This window comes from Clupea harengus, chromosome 2 (assembly GCF_900700415.2).
Source record: "Clupea harengus chromosome 2, Ch_v2.0.2, whole genome shotgun sequence".
Classification (NCBI taxonomy): domain Eukaryota; kingdom Metazoa; phylum Chordata; class Actinopteri; order Clupeiformes; family Clupeidae; genus Clupea; species Clupea harengus.
In genome coordinates, this window is record NC_045153.1 from 20,131,046 (window position 1) to 20,149,798 (window position 18,753).

At 39.6% G+C, this 18,753-nt stretch overlaps 1 protein-coding gene across 35 annotated transcripts in view; it reads right to left on the bottom strand.

Annotated features, from left to right (window-relative positions):
• Positions 1–18,753, bottom strand: part of ttn.2 (titin, tandem duplicate 2) — a 165,092-nt gene that overhangs the window by 79,809 nt on the left and 66,530 nt on the right. For 18 of the 35 annotated variants that reach the window (XM_031586121.1, XM_031586105.1, XM_031586214.1 and 15 more), the window contains 24 exons: positions 14,854–14,928; positions 14,561–14,617; positions 14,097–14,165; positions 13,888–13,950; positions 13,530–13,592; positions 13,317–13,373; positions 12,483–12,527; positions 9,933–9,986; positions 9,254–9,646; positions 8,868–9,137; positions 8,474–8,749; positions 8,137–8,276; positions 7,914–8,040; positions 7,491–7,757; positions 7,051–7,317; positions 6,551–6,814; positions 4,906–5,045; positions 4,489–4,615; positions 4,124–4,390; positions 3,765–4,031; positions 3,129–3,395; positions 2,887–3,026; positions 2,291–2,417; positions 1,329–1,471 (listed from right to left, as the gene is read on the bottom strand). In XM_031586121.1, the coding sequence (XP_031441981.1) occupies positions 1,329–1,471; positions 2,291–2,417; positions 2,887–3,026; positions 3,129–3,395; positions 3,765–4,031; positions 4,124–4,390; positions 4,489–4,615; positions 4,906–5,045; positions 6,551–6,814; positions 7,051–7,317; positions 7,491–7,757; positions 7,914–8,040; positions 8,137–8,276; positions 8,474–8,749; positions 8,868–9,137; positions 9,254–9,646; positions 9,933–9,986; positions 12,483–12,527; positions 13,317–13,373; positions 13,530–13,592; positions 13,888–13,950; positions 14,097–14,165; positions 14,561–14,617; positions 14,854–14,928 (3,965 nt within the window). The remainder of the gene's footprint in view (positions 1–1,328; positions 1,472–2,290; positions 2,418–2,886; positions 3,027–3,128; positions 3,396–3,764; positions 4,032–4,123; positions 4,391–4,488; positions 4,616–4,905; positions 5,046–6,550; positions 6,815–7,050; positions 7,318–7,490; positions 7,758–7,913; positions 8,041–8,136; positions 8,277–8,473; positions 8,750–8,867; positions 9,138–9,253; positions 9,647–9,932; positions 9,987–12,482; positions 12,528–13,316; positions 13,374–13,529; positions 13,593–13,887; positions 13,951–14,096; positions 14,166–14,560; positions 14,618–14,853; positions 14,929–18,753) is intronic. The other 17 variants (XM_031586149.1, XM_031586130.1, XM_031586114.1 and 14 more) reach the window with 8 other exon arrangements.

Consider the following 18,753-nt stretch of genomic DNA (forward strand, 5'->3'; position numbering starts at 1 on the left):
GATGTTATTCTTGAACATGAATAAAAGTGCATGTTCTGGAAAGTAAAAACACGCAAGAAATGTGTCAGAAATTATGTAATATGGAAATTCATTACTTAAGGAATGGTGGCAGTGGTTCACAGTTATAGAAGTATATTTACATGTATCTCTGACATTTCCTTCAGTATCATGTATCATGGCACCTGCCATGTCTAGTGTTCAACATGTTGTTTTATTACAACCTCACTTTATGTCATAGAGGCCTTATGTACAATGACCTCAAGTAATTAAATGTACTCATCATGAAAGTACATTCTGTAACATGTTCTTAACCCTAAACCTACCACTAATCTTCACCCTTAATATACACGTTTGGTAACAACATGCACTTAAACAACAAGTTCACTGTAATAATGAATTCTGAACTAGGGATTGATAATAATAATTGATAAATTGATAATTCAACTCAGTTTAACTTTCAGGTCATATTTCATTTGTAGATTATGAATTCCAAGCTATCATGTTCCCGAAGCAGCGTATGGTATTATAACAAGGCCTCAATCTAAGATCCCACCCCCTCTGCTCAAATTGAATCTGATTGAATCAAACACAGAAGGCAAAATGCCAATCATCACAGTCATAAAAAAGCCATCAACAAAAACAAACACACATTGCGCATTCTCATGGCAAATAATGACAAAATAACAACACATATAAAACACAACAAATAATACTGCACAAAAACCAGCAAAATAAGTCTGAAGTCTGTTCTTTTACTCAACAGATTGCAAAAAACCTGTACGTAACAATATCACACAGCTTGCAACACTTGCAAACCACAGTATATCTGTCAAATTGGAGCTCCAGCCACCTGCCATTAGACGTACACACTTGAAGCAGTTAAAAATAACCAGAGGAACGCTTGCAGAGCAGAATAGCCCTCTGCGTTATCTCAAAACCCGGATCAAATGCTCAACTGGAATCCTGATCTTCACAGGTCCTTATATGCAGAAAGCCTGTGAGTGATTTATGCAAGTAAAAACTAAATAATAAGTGGGTTAACTGTAAAGTTAGAATTTGTTTGATCATATTAAGTTGTTTAAACAAACCCTAACTTGCTCATGACATGAAAAAACAACAACGTTGAGAGTACATGCAAGTATTCTATGCACCTGCTAAGACAGAGGGGATGGTGTCAATCTTTAATTGAAACTAAACACAATTAACATAATCACAGATTTAATAAAAAATGAAAAGCTGTCATAATTATTTCTAAAACCACAAGTCAGTATCCCAATGATCACTGATCTTGCACCACATGCCTGTAGCAGTATAAACGTTGAACTTACTCTGTCACTTGGTTCCAACTTAGTACCCCCAAGGAACCATTCCACAGCTATTCCCTCGTAGGAGAGTTCGCAGTCAAAGGTGGCAGTCTCTCCAGCAGTGACTGTAACATCCTTCATAGGCCTCATTAGGCCTACAACTCGTGCTTTGGATTGAGGAGAAGACATTGTTAGTCGTCCCCAAATCCTAAGAGACACCAGTAAATCCTTAACTGCAAATCCACATTTCGCTGCCCGGCTGACAACAGGCCACTGCTCTGGAGCCTGTAAACCTCTAGGACAAGTGGAGATTCTGCCGCAAGGGGACTTGTCATTGGGGGGCCTCCTTCATTTGCATATTGAGTTTCCTTAAGATGTATATGGTCAGCAAAAAAACGGTGGTGGGGGGAGACAAATTGAAGCTCTGCCAATCACTGCCTGGGACACGCTAGATAAGGCATGTAGCTTCTAAAATAGCCACAACACCGGATTGGCCATGAACCAACCCCCTGCCAAGTTACCCAGGTTGGCAATCTGTTGCCGTCAATCAATCCTCTGGTATTTTCCAAGAAAAGGAGAATGTCGGGGTTGGTGTTACTCAATTTAAAAAAAAATGCCGACATCATGGGGATGACTTAGCTTTCATAACAACAGCCCGTCCATGTTTTTGTAAGGGAGATATTATGCAACAAAATGTAAGGTCAGCTAGGGTATTTTGGAAATTAAAAGCATGTCAATTCTCCTAATAACCCCTCATAAACGAAGGATTCAACACCTACTTGAAACTGAAACCCATTTGGCAGAGTACTGTCTGATTTAACACCAGGCACTATCAAGCTATTGATTTACTAACACTACCTTGATTATTAAAAGGTAGTGTTAGTATTGAAACTGATATTGAAATTTATAATTTTTCTTTATGGTGACAGAGTTAATCCCTTGTTATTACACAGAGTGTGTTACAATGTGTGTTATGTGATTCTCACCTTTAACTCTAAGTTGGGCATTGGACTTGGCGTTTGCAGCCTGGAAGTCGACTCCTCCAGCCATATCCTTGCGCACATTGTAGAGGATAAGCATGTGCTTGGTGCCCTCTTCCTTAATCTCAACATCCTAAAGGTGAAATGGGATACTGTAGTTGATATCCATATGCATAATTGCAGATTCATTTTAATTACACATTATGCACTCTTGCTTTTTTTAGCTGGATTTTTCCCAATGTGAACTTTGCTCTGGCCGAAGCATTGCAAGCAATATAAAACAACTTACAGAGGCTAAATTAGTAAGTACATTTAATAAAACAATTCTAGTGACATTAGAAAAAGTAAGATGTTGTAGGTTACCAGAGGAAAAATATATACGATAACAGCCCACGTGCCAGCTTTTACAAACTAAAAATATATGCATTCTAAAATTAAGTTACAAGTCCTGTCATTACCCAACTGATTACATTTCCTTTGCGAAACATTCACAGATGCCAGTGATTGGCCAATACATGTTTCATAGAAAATAATATTCCTGCGACCAACATGCCTAAATGTTCTCAAATTGTAATTTTTATAATGTAGCAAGAAACCCTTACAGCAGACTGGTGAAGGACATCATCCTTGAGCTTCCAGTTACCATGAACATCTTCCTCAGAGATTTCAGTCTCAAATCGGGCAGTTTCTGTCTCTGTTACCTCAACACTGTACAGGGGGCGTACAATCTTGATGTTGCGCTCTATAAAGAAAAGGGCATTCCGAGAAAGACATTAGATAAGTCAGGTCATTATAACATAATGTATACTTTGGAGAAACTGACACATTTCTGTGAAACTCATACCTTCAATATCCAGCCTAGCGGTGGATTTGTCAGAACCACAGTCACAGGTGTATTCACCAATGTTTCCCTTCTCAGCCTTCTTCACTGTAAGACTACGCTTCTTTCCATCTGATTTGATAATAACATTCTTGGAGGGGACAATCTCCTTGCCATCTTTGAACCATTTCACCTCGGCAGAGGCCTTGCTCAACTCACAATGCAGGACAACCTCATCCTTCTCCACTGCAGTGTAGTTGTGAAGCTTAGTGGTGAAGTAAATGTCTCCCTCTGAAAAAAGCATTAGTTAAAAAAAACTATTAATCCCAGCAACACAATACCATCAGAAAAGGTCCAGTGTTTTTCAGACAGGAGGGTAAACACATGTCAAGACACGTTAATGAAAAACCTCACATTATTATACTTATACAATAAGTTTACCTGGAAAGGTACAAATTCTCTGTTGATTTGCATATACAGCCTGTTAACTTATACAGAACTGTTGCTGGTAATACATGTTGCACCACTTACATTTCCATCTATCTCATTATGTTTGAAATTAATTACATAACTATCCCACCAAATGAGAGATTATATTCTTAATAGGGTTAGGTTCCCTTCCCTGATCTTAGCACAAATTGTCAAAGAAAGTCAATTCACCTAGAACAGTGAGCATGGCCTCTGAGGTCTTGCCAAGAGCCTCTATTTTGATCAGGGCGGTGTCATCAATGGACACCTCCTTGAAGGAGAGGGTGTGGACTTTGCCGACCTCTGACATGTGCACCAACTTGCTGGGGTGCAGGCGCACATCATTCTTGTACCATGCCACCTGAATTTTCTCATGGGAAAGTTCAACTTTGAACTCTGCAGTCTCGCGCTCCTTCACGGTCACATCCTTAATCGGCTTGACAAACTCAAGACGAATACCTGAAAAAATAAACACATATCGACAAGTTGATCGCCAAATGTAAGAATTACTCCACACCATATTTTCTGTCCTAAACATCTACTTGACCTACCTTCGATGACAAGCTTCCCTGACGTTCTCTTGTCCTCTCCCTCAAAGGTGTACTTGGCCTCATCGCTAAAGCCAGCCGCCTTCACCACTAGAGTGTACCTTTTCCCTTCTTGAATTATCTCAAACTTGTCATCATTCTCCAGCTCCTGAGTTCCTTTGAGCCAGCGGAAAGTCTTTGGCTCTCTGGACACCTCCAACTCGAACCTTGCCTCATCTTTCTCATACACATGTACGTCGCTCAAAGGTGTGACGAATGACACTGGATTCTCTGGAATCAGCAAGGATGTAGAATTGATTGATATGATTCTCATCTTTAAAAATATAATCTGAAAAGTGATTGGAAATGATGGATGACGGTGGGATTACCTTTTACTTTCAGATTTGCTGCACACTTGGCATTTGCCCCCTGGAAGGACACCTCTCCTGACTGCGGTACTTTGCAGTTATACAGTGTTAAGGTGTGTTTGGCTCCATCCTCAATAATTTCAACCTCCTGTGTGCACAAGAAAAATAAAAAAGCTTATATTGTGTTAATAATGAAACTTTGTATTGTTTTATTCCATGCACATAAACACACACTTAAAATCTATTAACATCAGTGGCCGCAACTGACACCAAACGAGATGACAGAGTTGAATTAGCCATTCTTTCATTAAGTACACAGTCACACTGCTAGTAAATTAATTAAGGTCTGAACTGGCATTGGCACTAAACCCTGATAGTGATTGAACAGTCTGAATTAATCTTGTCATTAAAAAAGAATGATGTGCTTTCTTTACTTACGGCTGAAGCAGTAAGGACTTCTCCTTTCAGTTTCCATTGGCCATGAACATCATCCTCAGAGAGCTCAACCTCGAAACGAGCTGTCTCTCCATCAAAGAGCTCAACACCATATATGGGCCGAGCCACTTTGATGTCACGTGCTGCCAATAAAAGGTATGCCCCATTAGAACACATCCATACTTTAGGACATTTAGGAGAGCTCATGAAACATGAGCCACATTTTTGTGGTTGGTGGTTTTTGTGAAGCGGTACATGTTCATAACCACATACCAAAGTCCAGGCAAAGAGTGAAAGAAACATTAGGTGTGCTTACACATCACCAATGTATACAACACAGACAAACAAGAGAAACAGTACAATTCAATCCCTGTTCTTAGATTCTACCCTCTGCAACATCCTTTTCTTCTTTTTCAAGTAATTATTTTGGTCTTAGAGGAGAGTAGTGGGCGGGATTCACTTACAGTCACTCAAGACTGCTTGAAGAGAAGAGGGATGGAGGTCAAATAACTGTGTTTTTTTTTAATGTGAATGCTGATCACATTACAGGCAATTCTCTAGGCAGCAACTGAGGGTGGAACGGATCCCTACAAGTTCAAGACCCAATCTGTCCCAAAGTCAGCTGCTGCGTGGGGTAAATTTTGTTTCATGTCTAATGATAACACCTGATGCGTTGCAATTTGCCATGGTGTAAATTAATTATAGAGATGTCCACCAAGGGCAGAGAAATCTTCAATCTCGGATATTTAATTACATATTATTTCAAAAATGGCAACATTGTAACACATCAGTGATATGATTATGACATAAACAATTGTTTAATGTCCGACGATACACATAATACGTATCATCATATCAGTGATATGATTGTGACATAAACTGGGCATTTCCTAGGAATTGACTTTGCTTGAATTCCCTTTCAGCAAATGCAGAAAGGAAACAAGAAAACAACACAACACAATACAATACACACAGACAGATAGACAATAACACAGAGAACAATACATACAGAAGTATGCATAAATAAAGAAGTGACAATGTGGATATAACGTGGGACGTGACATTTCAGTTGAAGTGGCATTCAAGTGGAGGGACCATTTTGGGTGCAGATGCAGCAATGGTGATTTCTTCCATATTATTAGACAGAGTGAAGAGACAAGAGAGATCCTAAGAGGTCTTTTTTTGCTGTGTCAAGTGAAGTCAAGATCGCACATTCCATGAGTGTGGACATTGCCTTAGAGACATGATGGAGGCAGTTTATTTACCCAATATCTAGAGCACAAATGTAATGAGAACTTGTATATTTAAAAGGACAATTTTCTTGAAGCTTTAGAAGTTATGCTTTGGCATGTATAATGGTGGTAAAAAATAAACAAGCGGCCTTTATCTTTAAATACAGTCTAATTCGTACTTGGACATGGGGTTGTTGTTGCGATGAACAGTAGTCAAGGGAAATTTGCTTGCATTTCACTATGTCTCAAAGACAGTCCAAACTCATGGCTTTATGTGGCTCAAAAGGGGTGCTTTTTGTGCAAACGCAGAGAGTGAAAACACAAGAGTGTGCAGCGAGGTCAACAGGGGAGTGCTCCTGGTATGCGATCCAGGACAGCTTATAGTGAAGGATCTGCACGCTGCTCAAAGTTCCTACCTTCAATGTTGAGATTAGCCATGGTCTTGTCAGTTTCGCAGTCACAAATGTATTGACCTTTCTCTTTATCCTCCACTTTCCTAAGTATCAGAATCCTTCGTTTCTCTTCGGCCTTAATTGTCACCATCTTTGAGGCCTTGATTTCTTTCTCATTATGGAACCATCTCACTGGGACATCTTTGCTCAATTCACAGTCCAGGACAACTTTGTCCTTTTCAACAGCAGTATAATCTTGCAATTTTACAACGAAGCGTGCATCGCCCTCTGGAACAAAAAGGTAATATGGTTTAGAGACCGAAGACTGTATCTGAAGACTTTCTGTCTGCATGAGAGCAAAGCAGTTCAGTCATGAAATTGCCATGGAGCAAGATTAAATCTAGTAGAACACACGCTGAAAGGAATAACAGGAAATACACACAGAAACTGAGAGATAGTGAGTAACATAGAGATACAGAAACAGAACAGAACAGAACAGAAAGTACAGAACAAAAGGGGGTTACCTAGGACCATCACGTTTGCGGTTGTGGATATTCCTTTAGCCTCTGCCTTAATTTGGCATATATCATCTAGAGTGATATCCTTTATTTCTAATATGTGTTTCTTTCCTTCAACATGGGTCAAAACCATTCTGCTTGGATGGAGTTTGATTTCGTTTTTGTACCATGTAATGGGCACATTCTCATGAGAGAGTTCCAGCTCAAACCGAGCAGTGTTACCTTCCTTCACAGTTTGATCCGATAATGGTGTGGTGAACTTGAGCCTCATGCCTATAATGCATTAGTTCAGTGCATAACAGGTTCAGTTTTCATTAACTAACAGTGCACTAAACCTTTCAGAATTATCAGTGGAATTAATTTAATTAAAACTATTTTTTAAAAGCATTTAATCAGAAAACCAAAGCTTATTCGGCTGGTATGATTACAAGTGGCAAACAACTTACCCTCAACCGTGAGCTTAGCGGCTGACTTTTTGCCCAACACTTCAATAGTGTACTCTCCCTCATCATCAAATTCACAGTGGTTTATAACCAACATGTGCCTTTTTCCATCATCAATGATGTCATATTTTTCATCGGAGGATACAATGTCAGGCCCTCTCAACCACATCACCTTAGGCACATCCTTAGTGATGGTGCACTCAAACTTTGCCTGTTTCTTTTCAGGCACAGAAACGTCCTTCAGAGGGACAGTGAAGTCCATTTCGATTTCTGCGAGGTGCGAACAAGAGTTATACAGATCACATCTTTTCCTTTCTACTCTTATTACCTTCACCTGTCAAAGGAAATACCTGGCACTGTGGCATGTAAGAACACAGGGAAAACATTTTAAAATGCACCTACTCATTGGGGTTTTAACCAACTCACCTTTGACTGTTAGCATTGCGCTGGTGATGGCATTCAGAGCCTGATATGACACTTCACCAGACTGGTCAAGCTGAACGCCCTTCAGAGTGAGGAATCGCTTTGTGCCTTCGGCTCTGATGTCACATGTCTTGATTAAAAGAAAAAAGAAATGGTTGAATGACACTAACACATACATGACCTGTGAAAATCAATATATAATGATAAATTGATGATGAGATCTCACTGGTGATCTCTGCAGAACTTGTCCTTGAAGTTTCCATTCTCCTGGAACATCCTCCTCTGAAATTTCAGTCTCGAAGTTAGCCTCCTCTTTCTCAACAACTTCAATACTAGCCAGTGGCTTCAGGACCTCAGCTTCACGCTCTGTAGAAGATAACATGATGCGCAACATTATTATCTTCAAAAGTTGCCACTGAACCCACAGCTACAACAATGTACTGATTAAAAAACTTTCATCAAAATGATGTGCTCAATTTATAAGTATTCGTTAATAAGTATTCGGTGACAGTATTTAATAGAACCAATGTCCATTAATCCATTAAACAAAATATTTGGCATACCTCCAAGTGTCATCTTTGCAGTGTATCTGCGACCCTCTACTTCCATAGCATACTCCCCAATATCATCAGGGGATGCATTTTTGATGGTCAGAGTGAGGTCTTTCCCATCCTTCTGAACCTCTGTTTTATCTGTTGGGTCGTTAGGGATTTCCTCATCCCCTTTGAACCACTTCCAGTTGGGGGTGTCTTTGTAGAGTTCACACTTGAATGTGGCATTAGCCTTAGGTTTCACATGCTGGTCCCTCAGAGGTTTGACCAACCAATCTTTGATAATTTCTGCAGTGGATACAGATAGGTGTTAGATGTGTTGGGTTGAAAGTAAGTTAAACACATACACATACTTGTGGGTTTGGGTAAAGATATATTAGAAAACTGTGCCACTATAAATCCTTACCAATGACTTTGATATTTGTCTCTGTCTTGACATCTTCACACTCGCATGTATAAATGCCAGTGTCAGCTTCACCACTGTTCTGGATTGTAACAGCGCGTGACAATCCAATGACGGCGACATTGATCTTTCCAGGGATTGAGTAAAAGGGTTTGCCATTTCTCTTCCATGTCACCTCTCTGTCCTTGTTCAACTCACAGGTCAGGTACATAGGCTGTCCCTTCAGGACAGACATCTCCTCCTCAAGCTCCCTAACGAATTTCACTGGCAGCTCTGTAAAAGAAAAGACAAGATTGTTGTAAGCATTCATATCAGGAGGGTTAATGTAAGGTCTCCAGTTGTTATATAGACATGAAGGTCTTCACACGGAGTGTTATATGTAGGCCTACCTTCCACCATGAGTTTGGCAGTTGAGGTCTTCTCCTTTTTGCCAAGTGTGGCCACACAAGTGTATACACCAATGTCAGAGAGCTGGACATCAATGATAGCCAACTTGCGGTCCTTGCCATCAGAGGTGAACTTGTGCTTAGGGCTCTCCCTCAAGTTGCTGTCATCCTTCATCCATGTGGTGATAGCAGTAGAGGGTGACACCTCACACTCAAACATGGCAGCAGAACCAATGGACTCAGCCTCTTTCAGCACAATGTCTTTGAGCTCCTTGATAAATTTCAGTGGGACAGCCTTCAGCTGGAAACCAGCGAATGCTGGCTCCTCTGGAGGTTTGCCTCCACCTCCGGGTCTCAGCCCTTTGCCCTTTTCTCCAGGGGAGGGAGTTTGTTTTGCTGTAATGCACGAGACATTTAATAACTTCCTCTTTCATTTAAACACATTATTCAGTAACCAGTCACATGCATTAACCACAAGATTTTGATCAAACGTCATGAAATATTTTTCATATAATTAATTTATTTGATCATGGTCAAAACTTTGATAGGGCTAGCAGAGTGGGTATAGCGTGCTTCTACTTACTGCATGTAGACCAGATTTAATAAAAAATAGCAAAAGTAAATGTATACTACTAATAGTGCTAATGGTACATAATATTTTTTTTTCCACACCAATACTCACGTTTCATCCCTCTCCCTCTTCCAGCAGCAGCACCCTCCTCTTTAGGCTTTCCATCTGAACCATTACAAGCAACAAATTATTTCCAGGTATTGTTAACATTTTTACACAGTTATAACTGTATATAACTGTAACTGTATAACTATAGTCTGTTTCATATGTACACACAAATCATTCTGGATGAAGAGAGACACAATGACTGTGGCTAAAGACATTTATGGAATTGGAATGATGAAGATGAAAGGATCATGCCACGTATTAATGGAATGATCTGTTAGGTAGCCTATATGATATCCATGATCAAATAAAATAAAAAATGTATTACAATGACAGACAACAGCAAAGAGACACTGGGACAGACATGGATTACAATCACAAGATGACATATAAGTGAGGACAAGTGACACAACAGACGATGTTAAGAATGTTTCAACAACAAAGAGTGAAGATGGAAATGAGGATTACGCGCGATGGAAAAGGGACGGTTTATTTTCCGACCAGGGGAGATGAGGCATTCAGTGGTGAGGAATCACAGCCACCCTCTCTCACCTCGCCGACCTCCAACCATTCCTGGAGTCTCAAGAGCCCCTTCTTCCAGGTACTGCTCTTCAGAATCTTCAGAGCCATAGCTTTCGCGAGGAGCAAGTTCCCATCCCCACTCCTCTTCGTCATCTTCTTCCTCAGGGTCATGTTCTAGTTCGTCTACTTCTTCTTCTTGCTGAGTTGAAATCTTCCTTAGTCTCACGGCCCCAGGAGACAACTCTTTCATAACAGGAATTGTTCCTTTTCCAGCTTTCGAAGGTTCGGTCTTTTCTTCTTTAGGTGAGATTTTCTGTGGAACCTTTTTTAAGGTGACAGCCTCAGTGAATTCTTTAGGTGATATCTTTTTAGGTATTTTCTTGGCAATATCAGCACTAGGCCTTTTCTCCACTGGCACAGCATCCACAGCTTTGGGCTTTGGTTTCTCCACCATTGGTGACGGCGTCTTCTTCAACTCCACACTCTTTAAAAGAGCAACTGGCTTGAGAGGAACCTCTTTCTCCTTTGGTTCAACTTCCTTTGGACGCTGTTCAACTTTTTTAAGTTGTACAGGTTTTTCCTCCTCCTTTGGAGTTGGTTCCTTTTTCTTCAGAGGAGTGATCCTGGGACTGGGTTTCTTCTCTACCTCAGAAGGCAATTCAGCTTTCTTAACTTTCTCAAGTTCCTTCTCAGGTGTTTCACGTCTGTCTATTTTCTTGAGCTGGGCCTCTGGTTCTTTTGATATTTCCTCTCTTGGAGTCCGAGTAGGCTTCTTAATTTCAGTAGATTTTGTTTCCTTAGATTCTGGAACCTTTTTGTCGACTGGTGAATCTGTTTTTGTTGGCTTTGCAAATGGTTTCAGTTGAACCTTTTCAACTTCCTGCTCTTCTGATGGAATTCTTTTTGCCTTTCCAAGACGTAATTGAGCTGCCTCATCTGTGGGAACCTTTTCCACAGGTTTCTTCAAAATGGTGTCCTTTTCCTTTTGATCTGGTATACTAGGTTCTTCCTTCTTCTTTGGAGCAACTGGTTCTTTGGAAAGTTGATCTTTCTGAGGTCGCTCCCCTTTTTGGAAAGGTTCAGGTTTTCGGTCCTTCTCATCCTTCTTTGGCTTTTCAGGTTCAGGCTCTGGTTTGCCTGTTTTTTCAAATGGTTTAAGCTTCACAGTTTCCGGCTCTTTAGTATCCGATGGTAACTTTGATACTTTCTTGAGCGCTAAACTGGGCTCTTTAGGTGACCCTTCCTTTGGTGCCTTTGCTGTTTTCTTCAAACCAGGCTCGTCTACTTTTCCTTTTTCATCCTTTGGTTTCGTCTTCAGAGGCACAGAACGGTCTTCAGTGGTGTCTTTAACGGGAACCTCTTTTGGTTTCTTAAACTGATCGGGCTCATCTGGTGTTCTCTTGTTCCGCTCTAGAGGTGTCCTCTCAGCCCTTCTAGCTGTTTCATATGTCTCAATACTTATCTCTGCCTCATAGCTTTCCTTAACAGAAACCTCTGTGACGGCTTTGGCGTAAACCCTCTCCTCTTCATGGACCTCAGGCTTTATGACTGGCTTGAGCTTTATCGCCTCAGCAGTCTGTAATTCATCAGTAGGAATCCTGGACAGCTTCTTCAGCTTCAGAATTTCCTGTGTTTCTTCCTTTACTTCTGTTTTTCTTACAACTTTCTTCAAGGTTGGAATTTCAAAGATTTCCTCTTCTTTGGTCTGAACCTTGCCTTTAAAATTTCCATTTGTAGGTTGACAATAAAGACATATCACATTTACAAACATTTATATAAACACTTAAAACAACACAAAGAAGACGTGTAGATATCTAAGGCACAAGCCCCTTTACACCACCACCACCAATTCATAGGTAACTATTAAATACATTTCACTGACAATCAGCAATACGCTCACCAGTCAGCCCACAAATACCCAACACATTAAGATAGGTCACAGAATAAGGTTAAATTGGTCTGTATATACAAATTAAATATAAATTAAGGAAAACATATGGGCAGTGGTGACCATGAATGAAATAAGGGTCATACCTTTCTTAGCAGGTCCAGGTGCAGTAACCGGTCCCTTTCCACCATCTAGTACAGAAATTAATATTTCACAGAAAAAAGTCAAACATAATTGCAGTTGTCAAACAAGAATAGATTATTTTATGAGATAATGCCCTAATGGGGTTTGAAGCGTATATTAAACAAAACAAACAAAAATATATATTTTAAATAGTGCTTTTGATTTAACAATCAAATAGCAAATCATGTAATAAAAATAATATAATAGTGTGTAAAAATAGTGCATAAGAATAAGGTATCAAGAAAGATGGTGTTTCATGTCTCTCATGGTGTTTCAGTCTTGTTAGTGTGACACATGCTCTTTGGTCTGAGGGTTACCAACAGGTAACCCAGGCAGAAAAAACACAAGAAAGAAAAAAAATGAGAAAGAATTAAAAAAAATACAATAAAGAAGAATGAGTGGTGTGCTGTCATTATTATTATTGACAAAGTGCATATAAGAAGATGTTAAAGAACATGAGGTGGATATATGCCAAAAATGTTGCAACATGGGTCCTTAAGACAGATTGGCAATAGGACTCATGACAGCATTAAACCTCATGGGTCATAAAAAAACTAAACTTCCGTTGGATAACTTCTTCTGGGGTCTCTTCACTCTTCTTTCTCCGCACTTCGGCGTAAAACATTACGTTGTAAGTAATGTCAACAAAAATATTTTGTAGGTTCAAAAACAAGAGTGAAAAATAGTTGCAGTTGTAAGTTGTGAGTTAAAAAGTGAGTGGTAAAAATGGGGATCACCTCAAAGAGGGATACAGTACATAGTGGGATATTAATGAATTGACAATAACCCTGGCATACCTTCGGAATCAGGTGATACTGTCTTTGTGGCAAGTTCAGGTGATGATTTCTTTTGAACTTCAAATATAAAGCAATGGCAATGTCAAAATAAGGGGATTCAAATGATTCATTGTTCTTTTATCTATCAATTATTATGATTTTAGAATTGTTTAATTTGGCTAAATTTGAGCAAAGCCTCGTGTGCCTCAAAGATCAACCACAGCTCTACCATACCTTCAGGCGGAGACACTTTCTTTGCAGCAGGTTCAGGAGACGGTTTCTTTTCAGCTTTTGGTACTTTTGATTGAAAGAATATCAATGTAAAAGAAAAGGGAATTGCAAAACAGGGTGATCAGAGTAAGATGTGAAGAAGTGGCACCTCTAGCGAGGCTGAGATGAAGAGATGAAATCACCCATAGCTCAATGTTTATCATTGTTATCTGGGCTATATTTCAGGAATGAACTTGGATACCGAAGTAAAGGGCAGTGTATTGGAAACACACAGGTGCAATGAATATGCCACAATTATAAACAGAGGCCAGGGCATAAAGAATAATGTCTGTTTGTGTATAAATATGTAAAACATGGGTACCTTCAGGTGGAGACACCTTCTTAGGAACAGATTCAGGAGATGGTTTCTTTTCAGGCGTTGGCACTTTGAATGGAAGAGTTTCAAGATCACAAAAAATGTATAGATGATAGATCGTACAGAAATAGATCACAAACACAACATAAACAAACAAAAGACAAATGTATGATTTTTCAGACAATTTGTCACACAACCTCACAAACAATTAGTACCTTTAGCGGGAGCAACTTCCTTTTTCACAGGAGTCGGTTCAGATGGAGCTTTCTTCTCTGGCTCAGCTACTTAATAATAAGAGACATATACAGTGTAAATGTGAGGATTCACAAGATGTGAAGAGCTGACTGAGACCTAACACAGAAAGACATACAGCCAGCAACAACAAGAAATGAAACCGTTTAGAATAGACAGCACATCTAAGAAAGAGCTTGGCACACAGTATGCACCTCCAGTGGGAATAACGTCAGGTTTTACTGACACTGGAGTTGTATCAAGAGCAAACTCCTTTTCTGGTTCAGGCACTTGATATTGCCCAAGAGAAACAATGTTATAGAAAGCTGAGCAGACAAACAATTAATGGAATACGACAAACAAACAACAAATAACTTATGACCAGTAGAAGACACACACACACACACACACAAGAAACCTTGAAGATACCCCAGCACATGTGCTGTACCTTTTGGTGCGACAGGTTCTTTTACCAGAGCTGGTGTCTTCTTCTTCTCTTCAGGCACTTAAGATTACACACACAAAACAAAAACACTGAGTAAGACAAATCAATGTCAAATCAATGACTTTTAAGGAGCCCTCTTTTGAGGCCCAGACACACAAATGACAAGAAAATAAATGTAAAACAAACCACACACAAACATGATGAATGACAAACGTACAAGGAACACAACAAATTGGACGTACAGACTCATAGAGAAGAAATATTTTTTAAATAAGAATTCGCTGCACACTGTATACCTTTCTGTGGAGGTACTTCCTCTTTCACTTTGACTGGGGTTTTTTCAGTTGGAGCCTTCTTTTCTGGTTCAGCCACTTATCATTGCCAAAGGGAAACAGAAATCATATGCTACTAAGCACACATGTAAATAAGTCACTAAGAAAACACATAACGAAGATAACAAAAATTGAATGTTCACAATTGGTGAAAGCGGACGATGATATAAAGCTGATTTTAGGACCCAAGGTACACTGCATGTACCTTTTTGGGGAGTAACCTCTTCTTTTAATGGCACAGGTGTTCTTTCAAAAGGTTTCTTTTCTGGTTCAGGCACTTTATAAGTGAGAAACACAGTTGAAGAGAGAAACACTCAGCAGATGCAACCAAGCACAAGAGTGAATAAGAAACAAGAGGAAAACACACAACAAACAAACAAACACAATGAGGAACAAGGAGCATGTGGACTCAAGAGGTTTTGGTGATTTATAAGGCTCTCTTCATGTACCTTTTTGAGGAGTGACCTCTTCTTTTAATGCCACAGGTTTTCTTTCAAGAGGTTTCTTTTCTGGTTCAGGCACTTTATGTTAGCAGAGGTAGACACAAACCAAGTGCGAATGAGCACGAGTATGCACATAAAAACATACACTGAATACACAAACCGTAAGACAAGCAACACATATAAAATCAAGATGTTTTGCTGATTTCAAGAACCCCGGCACTTTTCTGTACCTTTTGGGGGAGTGACCTCTTCTTTTAATGTCACTTGTTTTGTTTCAAGAACTTTCTTTTCTGGTTCTGCCACTTAAAGTTATCAAAAAGAAACAGAAACAACAGATGTTACCAAGTACAGGAGTAACAAGACACAAGAGTAAAAAACATTGAACGAAAACAACATTGGAGACAAACAGCACAGAAAACAAAGACGTATTGCTTATTTTAAGATCTGGGCACATTCATGTACCTTTTTTAGGAACCTCCTCTTTTAATGATTCTGGTTTTCTTTCAACAGTCTTCTTCTTTGGTTCAGCCACTTAGTATTGTCAGAAAAGAATTCAAGTAAGCACAGTGATAAGCAAGAACGTTTTTAAAAACATGGAACAATCACACAGTAATTTAAAGCAGGCAACACAAGTAAGACGATTTGAAGACAAAGCACGTGTTTGGGCCTTTTCGAAGAAAACAGGCCCTACTTTTATGAACAGAAAAATTATGTCAAGAGCTGCCTTCTCGGATTTAGCCACAGAACTAAGAACCAAGTGAAACACACTACACAAATACACAGAACAAGAATGTGACAAACAACACGGAAAAGATCAGTGCATTTTCATCTATGGCACATTTTATGTACCTTTTGGCGGAGTAACTTCTTCAAATGAAACAGGAATCCTTTCATGAACCTTCTTTTCTGGTTCTGGCAGTTAAATGAACGCAAGAGAACACACCAAGAGTATGGCTAAGTACCAGATCAACATGAAGCAAAACATAGAGGCATGCACAAACAGATTATTCTTTTCTTTTTTTCCTCAAGATACCCTGGCACACATTCTGTACCTTTTGGGGGAGCAATTTCTTCTTTCGAAGAAACTGGAATTGTTTCAAGAGTGACCTTTCTATCCACTTCAGGCACTTGACAACCCAGAGAGATATATATTATTGAAGGTTGACGCCAAGAGTAATGCATACAAGAGAAACAACAGATAGGAGAAAGACAAAACATAAACTGTCACTCAAAGTGTCCTGGTACACATTTTTGTACCTTTTGGGGGAGCGACATCTTCCTTTACTGGTACGTATTTCTTTTCTGAGGGTGCCTTCTTTTCTTGTTCAAGAACTTAAATATACCCAAGAGAAACACATATATGGGTAACTGAACACAACACAATCATAACATGAAACAGACAAAAGACATCTGACATAACAAAAGATTTTTCAAAGAGAGATTTTCCCAGTGTTCCTGTACCTTTTGGAGGGAGGACTTTCTTCTACCGCTGACAAAGGCTTTCTCTCTGGAGGAGCTTTCTTTTCTGGTTCAGGCACTTGAGGATATAATTCAAGATTTATAATTACTATATCGAACATGGCTCGGGAGGAAATCATGGAGTTGCATAAAAATAACAGAAACGCTGGGATCGTGGGATCTTGAAGGTGAGAAGGTGAAGGTGTAGCTAAACATTCAAAATGTTGGTGTCCAATTGCAATCATAACACGTAGTGGAAAGTGGGAGATATGACGACGCAAGTGCAAGTGACGACGAGCAAGTGTACATGTGAATGGTGGCAATATTTTCTTTGGTGCACGCAAGAGGGAAATCAAAGTGTCCAGTCAAGATGATTTGCAAAATGGGTGAAGAAAAAGGTTTTTGTGTTATTTAAGAAGTGTTTGAGAAAAGACTGCACACGAGGACAACATTCTGGTACCTATCAGGTATGTCGCTGAGGGCTTTTTGGTCTGCTTTTGACTGATCTCTTTTTCAGAAGCGCCCTCCTTATGTTGTGAAGTCTTCATTTTTTTCTTATTTTTCTCATGAGCAGCACTGACTTTGGTGGGAGATGTATCTTCCAATGTTGTGGCCATCTTGGGAGAAGAACGCATGTGCTCAAGTTCCATTTTGGTAGTCTCTCCAGCTGGGAGTGTATATTTTTTCTTTAAACTGTCCATCTCTGAAGGGATCAGCTCCTGGCTTGATAGAGTACTTTCTTGAGGCCAATATTTTGATAGTTGGTTTACAGTTGTTTTGGGAATATCTTCTGGCTCTATAACTGCTGGCTCTACTTCCTTGTATGGTTGTCCTTTTTTCTTTTCCTTAACAGTGTCTCCTAACTTCTGTTTTGCAACTCTTTCCTTCTCGAGACTCTTTTTCACTTTGGAGATAATTTCAGGGTTTTCAGGACTTATGTCTTTCACATCAGTACTTTCTGTACGTTGACTGGTGTCTTTTGACTGTACATCAGGACCAAATTGGTACATTTTGGAGCAGACAGCATGTATAGCAGAATTACTGGCATCCTGGGCGGTGAGGCCTTTCTCTTTCAATTCCATTTGTTCTAGTGGGAAATCTCCTGAACCAGGGGCCTCTGACTTTGCAGGGGACACTGGCTCCTTGCTTAAGTGTGTTTGCTTAGCTACAAATGAGATGCTTTTGTCTTCAGGGACATCTGATCCTTTAGAGACTGATCTCTCAGCAACCCTTATCTCAAGATTTTTAGGACTTATGCTCTCTTCATAGCCTTTTTGAGAGGATCCCTTACTAATATGGAACTCCTCTCTCTTTCCTGGCATTTCTGGATTGTGAATATTTCCCCCCCTGAATTGTTCTCTCATCTTTCTCATCTCATCTTTTTCTGGCAGTGTTTTATCAGTGTCTTGAGTCCTACAGACTGCTTCCTGATATACTTCTGGGCCTAATTGGTCAGCATGTTTTGGGAGATTGTCTTCTGTAGTAGACCCAAGATATAAATTGTTATTTCCTGATTGTATTTGTTTCTTATCACCTGAGAGGTTTTTGACTTTGTGGGAATCCATAGCATTGTCTCTTGATAGACCTTCAACTGTTTTTTTCATGGTCTTGTTTAGAACTTGTTTTAACATCTCGGCCATCTCTTGGCTTTCTTCCTTTTGCTTTAGAGTTTTGGATGCCTGGCTCTCAGTATCAGTTTTCTCCATATTTGGTTGTTTGGATGGCCTGTTTGAAATCTGATCACTGGTCTCATTTGATGATCCAGTTTCTCCTGACCTGGACAATATGGTGGGAAGATTTCCCTCCTCAGTAAGCTTGTTTGTCCTAGTTTCAAGTATTTGAGGACTTTTATCTAGTAATGAATAACTTTCATTAAGTATTTCTATTGATTTTGACAATGAATTCCCACCAATCATAGGGCCCTGCGTCATTGTAGGTGACATTGGCTCCTTAAATGATTGTG